An 11,858-nucleotide genomic window follows, 5' to 3' on the forward strand; every position below is an offset into this window, starting at 1 on the left:
TTGGATATCTGTGATATCTTGTTATTCAGAACCCAAGGCATCATGATGAAATTCTGAAAATTAGAAGAATTATCATCAAAATTTAAAGATTCATTTTTCCGTAGCTGCAATTTTGGAACGCCCTATAGAACAAATCGTATGTAAGACCTTCGTGAAAATCTGATATATTGTTCTTAAGGTTGATATAAATATAATATGTAGAAATGGGGAAAATTCACTGGACCCGCTTTTCCTAAGTAAGTGTGCGGGGTCCTTTGTAGTCTTTGTTACGTGAAAATAACTATTCCAATTTTGATTTTTTTGACGTTTTTTAGGTCGATCACAATCATTTTTATTTTCATAGGAATTCTGTTCGTTTTTACTTATTCTACACACAGGGTGAATCCGCAGAGCGATCGTTCGTTAAATAACTCTTATAAATTGTAGGCACACTTTGGCAGAATCGACTCTACTTAGCTAAAATGACCTTTCAAAAATGTCAATAAGTTCATTTCTTGAACTGGCATGCCTCGAAACTTTCTGTCTGTTGGATAACCTCGTGAGTGGTCTTGATATTAATGGAAACATTTTAGGCCAAAAATTAATCTTAAAATTATTCATTCTATGCCGTAAATGTTTTCAAGATAATGATCTCTAGTTAAAACCATCAGAATAATGAAATTTTTCGTGATGGCGACTGGACGGAAAAGTTCATTCATTCATTCAAAATAGACCTCCTATATTCAATACAGGCTATACTCATTCGGTTATAATTGAAAAACTGTTTGGAATATTTTCTTAAATCCGAAAACATATTATAAAATTGACCGTTTATCAAACGCTGGGAAATAATTTGGTATACGCAGTATTTCTTCTTTTGCCGTATTTTCTTCCGCACACCGTTGCTAACTCGTCGAAGTCCATGTCGGCGTCCATCTGGAGACCAAACTATTCGGTTGCGCATGTGAGCGCACTCGAACCGCCTGCAATCACACTATTGCGCAACTATCGCGAAACTGAAAAGTTACATGTCTGCGACAGGCCATAGGTAACTGCCACGTCATACTTACTTGTAACTGAAGAACACAAATTCTCAGATCAGATTCATTAAACTCATAAGGAATATTCCAGCCGAGCGGTCCAAACTTTCTTCTTTCCTGAACTAGTGCATGGAAAAAGCATAAGGCAAACAAAAGAGTTTGAAATGCTCTCCAGTTTGGGCAAGCCTCGTAGAATGACGAGTCGGAAATGGGATCTGACATATATGATCTGATTAGATTCTGACGTAAGCCTTTGGGAGCTTCATTTGTCATCTTCACTCCTGAAAGAATAACAGAAACTGTTATAAGTGGCAAACTAAGGTTGTCCTTAAGAAAACAGTAAAGCGAAAATTGACCAATACCCTTTCCACCCAATGCTTTCACAACTATATCGTGTCCTATATTTGTGGCCGTAACCTTGTCGGGCGATTTAACCGTTCTTGGACGTTTTTTTAAAAACTACTGTTTTAGCCATCCCTAGTGTAATAGTGTGTCCATGCTTCGTCTACAGTTATGTAATTGCGCAGTAACTCTGCAGGATTGCGACGAAAAATCAACAAAATCGCCTGAGAATCTAATATACGATTACGTTTTTTCTCCACTGAGAGCAAACAGGAAATTTTTTGACACCGAAATTTTCGTGCGAAATTGAGAACACTGCACCTTGTGATATGCCTGTAGCCTCAACTATCTCCCACACTTTGATTCGTCTATCTCCTAAAATCATATAATGGCTTTTGTCAATCATTTCCTGTGTAGTCACTTTTCTGAACGATGTGCATCTTTTGTGGATGTACGGACCCGTTTAAATTCATTACCCCAAGGCAAACACAGGAGCAAATGTGCCATGAACCTATGTATTATTTTTCTTAGTTATTAGAGCTCAGACCCTCATAATCAATAAATACATATAGCAACAGCATGGCGTGAGGGTTTCTGCTTTTTTTTATTACAAAAGTCTTTTGGGGTTCCTACCAGCCTCGTGAGCCCCCCTCCCACCCATACTGGTCTTTCTTCTACACAAGGCAAAATTCCACGAAACTATATAATTTGAAAGATCCTGTATAAAAAGTTCAACTCCTCTGCCCAGAAATTATACACAGAGCGCTGTTCTTTTATTGATTGAACCCGGTAATAATAAATTCCATTTGATTCGAGCTCGTTTAACAAAAACTACAGTGAAAAAACTCCTGCAAAATTGCTACAGATGTACAAATAGATGTAAGAAAGTATCATGCAAAATAATCGGAAGCATGTTTATGTTAGCTTTCACCTCAACATCGAATTTTTTTCTAATTTCAACCTTTATCACACCATAACTACCTAATAACCTTCTTGGGATAAAAGGAAAAATCGGATTTTGGGTATTTAGACAAGGATTTTATTTATTCTTCTTGTAACGTTGCCGACTTCTTCAGGGCTTCAAGAAAATGCAACATCATGGTTTTAAGATGGTCCGTATATTTCAAACAGAAAGTGTCACCTTGTTAATATGAGAATTCAGTGAAAATTAAGGTGAATAGATCATTAGGGTATTGTCTTGGTGTTGAGTAAGGCTTGAGAAATGAAGATTTAATTAGATTGGATATAAGTATGTGAGCGGTCATCTGTCACTATTATTTGAAACAATTTATTTTCCGGCTGACATGTTTCGACTATAATAGGTACAGTCATCTTAGTGTAAGTACTTGATACAAAAATGCTCGAATTTTGAAACTCACATATAAAATAAATGAAGGTTTAGTCAAATAAGTTCTAGTCTGAAAGCCATACTCTAATTCAGAAGGTTCAAACCCTCACAAAACAAAAAAGAAAACAATTATGTCATTATACATGAAATGGGTACTCCCTGGCTCTGGCATGAAACGAAACAAAACAGGTCTGACAGGTGGTGGCCTCAGTAACTATTTAATTTTTTTCTGATCGAACCAATATTGAGCTATATCGCCTCAGTTACCATGTGTCATAACACACTCATATTTCTTTCAAAACGTCAAATCATATTTAATTTCTTTATTTAGTAACAAAATGGAAACTGCAATTGTTGAAATTTCCACTGAAAGTTTTTCCACCAGATACAAAGGAAGAAGAAATATCTTGTTCATAATTATTCGTCGACGAGACTACAGTTTTCTTGAGAACATTCCGTGCAGCAGCAGTCTCGGACGATTCTCCCAAAACGGTCTTCAAAGACTGTGATGCTGCAGATGGCTCTCCCTCCACACCTGCTATCATCTTCGCTACCTTATTTTTCTGCAGCATACTGTCAGCCAGATAGCCTTCTGCAACAGATGAACTTTTCCAACCACCATGTCTCTTGAGTGTTGTCATTGAGGCTCCCGCATCGGCAACCAAAGTCGCGGATGTTCGTCTTCCACAATGGCCTGTATACATTTTCGGATTATCTAATCCCAACCATTCAGCAACCTTACTCGGAATTATTTCGGAAGGTATTTTTGCCGACAGACTGAAGAGTACACTTCTTATCTCTATAAGCTACGAAGAACCTAAGAACGCCTTGCGGACGCAACGCCGAATACTCCCGCACTAAACGAGCAGCACCCAGATCTTCTTCATCAATTATAGTGAATATTCTGTTTATATCATTCTTAGTTTTTGAGACTTTAATTATGATTACCGACCCACGATCTTCGATATCTGAAGATAGCATATTCACCAGCTCTTGTGTTCTGCAGGCGCCAAAGATTTCCATTATTAAAACAACCTTCAAAATTGTGAATGTAAAAATCTTATCAACAGAGGAAATCAAAATGAAACTTTTACCTTATACATCAAAAAAACGTCATTAGGAGCTTCACTCAAGAATGTCTTGAGCTGCTCCCGGGACAACACTGCTGATTTTTTAGGAACGTATCCTTTATTTTTGTTCTTAACAAATGCTTCGACTTCATCGAATAATTTGACATCAGTTTTTTCCTTCAAATGTAGCATTGATCTTAACATAGATAGTTTCGACCATAACGTGTTTGGTGAATATTTCTGCGACTGGGGATCGAATGAATTAATCATACATCAAGAATAACAAGAATCAGAGCAACATACCAAATCTTGGAAATATGCTAACAAAATATTATCGCTCACACCGTCCACCAAATTTTTTCTTTTCCACTCCTGAAAGCAATCGTACTCTCTACTGTAGGCAGCTTGAGATTTGGCCGGAACCAAAGATTCACGGGCTTTTGCCGATTGAGTTTCGACGTAGTTCGACATTATTTCAATAATTTTATTTCTGACAAGACGTCAAAATGAAACCAGTCAACCATGATTTTCAGAAACATGGCCCATAGCAACGTTAAAAATTTAATTATTACAAAAATATACAATCTAACAATGATTTCCCCATAACAGATTATTTCAATCAGAAAAAAACTATTGATTACACCACGGGAAATATGAATATATTTCCCTCGGTTGTCTATACATCCCTCGGGCTCCGCCCTCGGGATGTAACTTTGACAACCTCAGGAAATATACTGTTCATATTTCCCTAGTTGTAATAATAGCTATTTCAACGTCATATTTCATGATTTCTTTCTCCTTATAAGTGGCGTTTTTCCAATAGCTTGAAAGTGTCTTGAAAGGTGTTAACCATTTTGGCATTAAGAGTATCGAAATGAGGGATGTTGATGTGTTTGTATATTTCTGCTTCTTCAAGAATCTCCAATTTCTTCACATTGATGCAATAATGTAGTATTCAAACAAAAAACAGATCTGTCATCAGTTTTTTCCGCTCTTTTCAAATTTCTATTTGAATTTATTTCATCTCATATACCGTGTGATATTTCTCACCTGACAAGTAAATTGAAATTTTTGAATACGGTCCTGCAATGTTTTCTATTTTTTTCTTGTGCTGGCGGTGAATGCCTATAGGAACAAGCTTGTGAAATATCAGAGAAAAATTCAGCATATTAACGAAGATATGATAGTTTATAGAAAAAATGCTAATTTTTTCATAAATCACCCTATATCTCCGAAACGAATACCTTTATGGGACATTTGAAACCCAAATTCTCATTCAGTTTGAGGTTCTCTATCTCCTCTCAGCAGTTGTCCCTTACGTCACCAGTCACCCTGTATATGTATGAGTTATATGGTCCGTACTATGTTCATCACGGACTCCTAATGGATATCCAGTAAGGACATATTTTCGACATTGCCTGTATTAAGTCGGTCCGGGACTATTTTGGGACTATATGATAAGGACATATGTTATATAATCCTTATTATTTTGAGGTGATTTATGTCCATCACGGGCATCCAATAGATATCCGATGCGGACATTGTAAAATAAAATAAATTGGAATAACAATGGATATACATCGTGGACGTCCTAAAACTGTCCGGAAACAAACATCCAAAGGACATACAAATCAAGTTCATGGACGTTCCGACGTTAAATGCACAAGAATTGTACGTCCCAAAAAAACAACAAACACAGCAAGTCAAGCAACCAAACGAAGACTACAGAGTGAAATAAATATTATTGACGTAACGACAAATGATGTGATAGAACATCAATCCACTTCTATATGAAAGTTGAGACTAACCTAAAAAATACCAACAGAAACATTAATGAAAATAGAAAAGAGGAAATAGCCAATAAAAATAAAATACTCACACCCGATATCGAAACAGACAAATTCAAAGAAGTAAAATATTACGGTCTTCCACAAGGATCAGTTTTAGCACCTCTTCTTTTCAATTTATATCTGTGTGATATCCCTACGACTTCTTCTGAGAAATTTATTTACGCTGATGATATTGCCCTCGCTTTTCGTCATTTAGATTTTAGATGCATAGAAAATAATTTATCTACGGATTTAGAAATTTTGAGGAATTACTTTTTTGAGTGGCGTTTGCGTCCTAACCCAAATAAAACCGAGGTTTCGTGTTTCCATTTGAATAATCATCAAAAATATGGAAAATTGAGTATAGTTTTCGGTAGTTCTTTTTTGGAACATAACTTCAATCCGAAATATCTAGGAGTTAAGCTGGATTCCTCGTTGAATTTCAAAGCCCATTTGGAAAATTTGCGTCTAAAGTTAAAAACCAGGAATAATATCCTCCACTAGCTGACCCGGCAAACCTAGTTTTGCCATTTAAATTATTTCTATGGTAGATAATAATAACTAACTCATCGTGATTGCTCGATTGGTCGTTAGAAAAAGGAATGCCTTTTTTTCTGTTCTGTACAATTTTTTTTGGGAATATTTTGTTATATAAACCTTGCCCTAACAATAATAAACACAACAAAAAAAGAATTGTCCAATTTGGTGCGATCGTTTGAACAATAAAGCATTTTGAAGTAAACCATAGATCCTCTTTTATTAATATAGATAAACTAGCTGGTACTTCATGGGGTGCTGATGCAGCCACTCTCCGAACGGCAGCCCTAGCTTTGGTTTTTTCGGCTGCTGAATATTGTTACCCCGTTTGGATTAATAGTGCCCATGTGCAGAAAATTTATGCACAGCTGAATATTTCATGAGAACTATAACTGGAACTATTAGATCTTCACCTATTCAATGGTTACCAGTTCTTTCGAACATTGTACCGCCTCATTAATGTAGACAGACTACGGTTATGAATTCCTGGAATGAATTCCAATTCTATTCCGACTCTTCTCCAATTCTATCCTACATTCCAAAAAATACGATTCCAAGACTGAAGTCGGGTAAACCTTCATGGTCCAACTCTTTTCTTAATTCGAATATAAGGGACAAAGAACTTTGTCAGTCTGAATGAAATAGGTGCACTATTTTCAACAAAGAATTAGTTACTGATCCCTCGAATAGAAATCTTGGTTTTGATCTTCCCAGGAAAATATGTTGTATTGTGAAGCGTACAAGAACTGGTCACGGACGTTGCAATTGTTTATGAAGAGATGCAGAATCCTCCCAGAATAAATTTCAATCGATAGTTGCAATTGTTGTATTAAATTAATTGATCGTCTGGAATTTTGTTAACCTAATTTATTTAAGTCAAGTATAATAAGACGTTTCGGGTTCGGGCCCTTTTTCAATCTAATAACAAACATCAAAAACACAGTTACATATACAATTATTCGAGATAGAGATCTGTCACCTTTATTTTAACAATTTCCAAATCTTCTGCTTGTGGTGCATGTGTCTTCATTCTTCATTTTGTAATATAATGTGGCGCTAAGTCATTGAATTGTCAAGTTGGTGTCGTTGTCACTCTTCTTCTTCTTTCGTTGTCGTTTTCTGCTGTCTTCTTTATAATCGTTGAATATATTTTGTTCAGACCATTTATATCTGCTCTGTCGTTGATAGAGTTGGGGTTTCGTTTTATACAAATCATTTCCAAAAATTTCCTGGTTTTTTTATTTGTTTCCCTATCTAATATCCTTGTATTTTCGAAATTGAAAGTGTGGTTGTTTTCTATTGTATGTTTGTAAAGGGCTGTTTGAGTTTTAGAATATTTGTGTCCTTTTATCCTGTTGTTCAGATTTTGTTCCGTTTGTTCTATGTACACTCCATTACATTGGTTGCATGGTATCTCGCAGACGATATGTGATTTTTGACCTTTCGGGACTATTGCCGTCAATCTTGAAAATAATTGATTAACCTGTATAAATGGTTTGTGTGCAATCCTTATATTGGAGTATGGCTTTATTATGTTTTCTATTTTCTCAGACAGTGTTGGGATGTATGGTAGGGGTATGTAAACTATTGGCTCGGTTTTTGGATTTTGGTAACTTAGTGGGTTGTAAAATTTATGAGTGCGTTGTTTTATTGTTTTCTTTATCATTTCTTGGGGGTAATTGTTTGTGGCAAGTAGGGAGGAGATCAGATTTAGTATCTCCGGTCTATAACGTGGGGAAGTTAATTTGATTGCTCGATCTATATAATTGGTTACTATTGCTTTTTTCTGTTTGATATTATGTACTGAGTTATAATCAAGTATCCGGTCTGAGTTAATGATTTTTCTGAGCATTTTAGTTTCTATTTTGTTATTTTCTCTAATGATGGTCAGATCCAGAAAGTTTCCAGTTCTGTTTCTAGAGTAAATTTCAGTTTATTGTTAAGATTATTCAAAAATTCCATTATTTCTTTAATTTGATCTTCTGTTGTTATAATTGAACAATCATCCACGTACCTCTTGAAAATTGTTATTCTATATGATGAATTTAGCAAAACTTTTTCTTCAAAATATTCCAGCACTAATTGAGCCACTGCACCAGCAACCGGACTACTTATAGCTACACCATCTATTTGTTGGTAAAATTCGTCTTTGTATTGAAAATAGCAAGTTCCCAATGTAAGTTGTACTGCCTCTATGAATTCAGTTTTCGGTAGATCTGTATATTTTTCTATGAGGTGCCATTTTTCCTGAAGTATCTGTGGTACCAGTTGTGTGGGGATATTTGTAACGTGCGTTCAAAAAAATTCGTCGTCAAGTAGGCTATGAAATTTTGAAGGCTGATGTTCGGTGGCTGAACGTATGTCTTTTCTTGAATTACTTCATCTTCCCAAAATGTAAACAATGATGACATTAACCTATATATCGTAATTTTGTTTTTGTACGGAAAGGCACTTTTCAGAAAAGGTTACCTGTAAATTTCCCCCAACGTTTGAAAAGCATTTCTTTCATTGAGTAAGATGACAAGAATCCAAACAAAAGTTTTTCGTAAAAATTTTAACCGTCCACTATTTTCATACGTAAGAGACATGAATCTTGAATTGATCGTGGTAGTATGTTTTTTTGTAAGAAGGTTCTAGTTACTTCAGTCATATGAATAGATCACAGTAAGATTCTCAATAATATGTTTATTAATTCTCTATAAATATTGAATTGATTCAGTCATTACTGAAAATCCATGACTGAACTAAAAGAACTGAATTACATGAAAATAGCTATAAGACAATTTATTAAAATTCAATTCAGCTATAAAAAGGCATGATGCTTTCTCCTTCATAACGTTCTGCTATTGAAGTTCCATAAAAGAAAGTAGGTCCACATTTTACCTTTGACTGATGCATACTGTCAGTATGCATCAGTTCAGTATGATACTGAACTCCAATTTTTCTCGGATGCTACAAGGTTAGGTAATCACAACCTTTTCAGTTTTCTGATAACATGTCAATCTTTATGGAAACAAATGGATATCTTTCTTTCAAAATCGGGTGGCATATGCAAACGGATACTCCATCCACTTGAGGTGAAGAGAGGTTTTTCGAGCTTCTGTCACCATGTTTTCATTATTACTGAACTCTAGAGTTTTCTTTTTTGGTATACCACTTCTTTTTTTGTTCGAACATACCTGTTTCGTCAACACATCGCAAAACAGTACAATGGAAAAATTCATTCTTAATAATCAACAGCAACATAAGCTTCAATGAAGTCGCCGGAACAGAATATTTCCATTTTCCTTCAATTTTCTTTCCAATTTTGAAGTAGAATTCAATAGTAAAAGTCTTTCACACGTCCGTAAAAACCATCTTTATAATTTGCTGATAATTTTAATTCAACAACAACCCAAAATGCTAAAATGACAGTTTACCTGGAAAATAGTAAAGCACGAGCTAAGAATTACGTTTAGACACGAAATATCGACGTTCAAAATTCCATAGCCTACTTGACGACGAATTTTTTTGAACGCACGTTATATAGGGACACAGAATCTATAGAAAATAATTTTTGGATCATCTGGAACGTATAGTGTATCTAATTCTTGTTTAAGTTCATAGGAATTTTTGGTGTAAAAGGGATTTTTGTTTATAATATTTGAGAGAACTGATGCTAAATATTTGGACAGCTTATAAAATGGTGTTTGCGTATGAGAAATAATAGGTCTGAGTGGAATGTTTGGCTTGTGTAGTATTTTCGGTGAAATACTATTATGCACAGTGAGAGATCTATTATTATTATTCAATATAATAAGAGTTGAGGTAACAGTACCTATAAACTCAATACATGAAATGTTTGAAAGTAAATTAAAAAAAGGAAAAACAAAATTTAAAGAGAAGAGATCCACCTGTCGTAGCGATTCTTGAAAACATTAACCGATGTAGCGGTCACCACGTCGGTTGGCAGTCGGTTCCAGCGCTCAAATATTCTGTTCGATAGGAAGTTTTGTCGGACGATAGTTCTGAACTTTTCCTTGGCAAGCTTAAAGGGGTGTCCCCGTAGGTGATTAAAGTTCCTCCTGAACATGAACTGTAGATCAGCAACAGTATAACCGTGCAATGCTCGGTAGGCAAGGATGAGGTCACCTCGCTCACGACGCTGCTCGAACCTCGGGATACTGAGAAGCCGGAGTCGTGCATCGTAGCCTGGACGGTCACGACCAAACGGTAGCCGTGTACAAGTGCGCTGAATAGCTTCTAACGCATCCACATCCCTCCTCAGTGAAGGCCACCAAGCGGGACCGGCAAACTCCAGCATCGGGCGAACATACGAGAGATACAGAAGCCTACACGTTTGTAAGCTGCACCCATGAAAAGAACGATACAATGAGTGGCATAATTGTTTAGCTCTATTACAAATAGATGTTACATGGCTGGACCAGGAAAAATTGGTTGTTACTATTAGACCCAAATCACAGTGCTCGTCAACACTCTTCAACAATCTGCCGTCGATGAAGTATTCGGTTTTGGGATTTTTCTTGCCCACATGGAGTACGCAGCATTCGTCAAAATTAAGAGGCAGCATCCATTGCCTGCACCACTCATTCAAGGTACTTAGGTCCTTCTTGAGGACATCAGCGCAAGTTAGAGGAAAATTGTATAGCTTCGTATCATCAGCGAATAATGCACACATTGATCGAACAGAGGAAGGAAGATCCGACGTAAACAACAAAAAAAGAAGAGGACCAAGCACTGTACCCTGTGGGATACCGCTGGTCACTCGATATTTAGTTGATTTGCTCTCCCCAACTCTGACACGAAATGTCCGATTATGTAGGAAAGATTCTATCCACGATAAACAACCACCCCGTATACCCAGATGTTCGAGTTTAGAAATGAGCCGACGGTGGGGCACACGGTCAAACGCCTTGGCGAAGTCGAGGTAAATGATATCCACAGGGATATCAGAGTCCCAAGCCTTAGTCCAATCGTCGATACAGGGTAAAAGATTAGTAAGGATGGACCTGCCAGGTAAAAATCCATGCTGTTCTTTAGGGATAATCTTATGATCAACTGCAAAAGTTGGCATTGCAAATAATTCTCTCCATCACCTTACAAGTGGCTGATGTTAAACTAATTGGCCTGTAATTTTTGGGATCCAATTTGTCCCCTTTCTTAAAAATAGGTGTGATAGAGGCGGACAACCAAGCAGATGGTAGTTTAGAAGAGGTGAATGATTGTCGGAAAATGATGGACAATGGGACAGCTAGTGCTTCAGAGCACTGTTTCATTTGGAACGAGGAAATGCCATCTGGGCCAGGTGCTGAGGAGGGTTTCAGTTCGGAAAGATGTTTCATAACCAGGTCTTCACTAAATAGAACGTTGTTTATTTCTGAAGTGTCACGGGATGTCTGCGGAATAGGAATTGGACCTGTAGGTTCATAAGTGAACGCAGCAGAGAATATTTCCGAAAATACATCAGCAGTTTCCATATTATCCTTGCATAATGAGTTAGAACTATTTCTGACTAAAGGAATGCCCACTTTGCTGTTAGATGAAGATCGCAAGTACTTGAAGAGCCTTTTTTTGTCTTTAGAGCATGCTAGTTGGTGTTCATAGATATTTTTGGAATTTCTTAATTCGTTAGACAGAAAGTTTGAAAAGGACCTATGGTTTAAATAATCATTTCGGGAGCGACTTCGGAGATACCTCTGCCACAGCGATTTTT

The 11,858-nt window shown here is 36.5% G+C and overlaps 1 protein-coding gene across 1 annotated transcript in view; it reads right to left on the reverse strand.

Moving 5' to 3' along the window:
• The window catches only part of LOC123316425 (dynein axonemal heavy chain 3), a 2,043,583-nt gene that overhangs the window by 151,833 nt on the left and 1,879,892 nt on the right, over positions 1-11,858 (reverse strand). Inside the window, exon 49 of the mRNA XM_044902499.1 lies at positions 1,050-1,300. Coding sequence (XP_044758434.1) covers positions 1,050-1,300 — 251 coding nt within the window. The remainder of the gene's footprint in view (positions 1-1,049; positions 1,301-11,858) is intronic.

The sequence above is a fragment of the Coccinella septempunctata genome, chromosome 7, assembly GCF_907165205.1.
Source record: "Coccinella septempunctata chromosome 7, icCocSept1.1, whole genome shotgun sequence".
In the NCBI taxonomy this organism is placed as follows: domain Eukaryota; kingdom Metazoa; phylum Arthropoda; class Insecta; order Coleoptera; family Coccinellidae; genus Coccinella; species Coccinella septempunctata.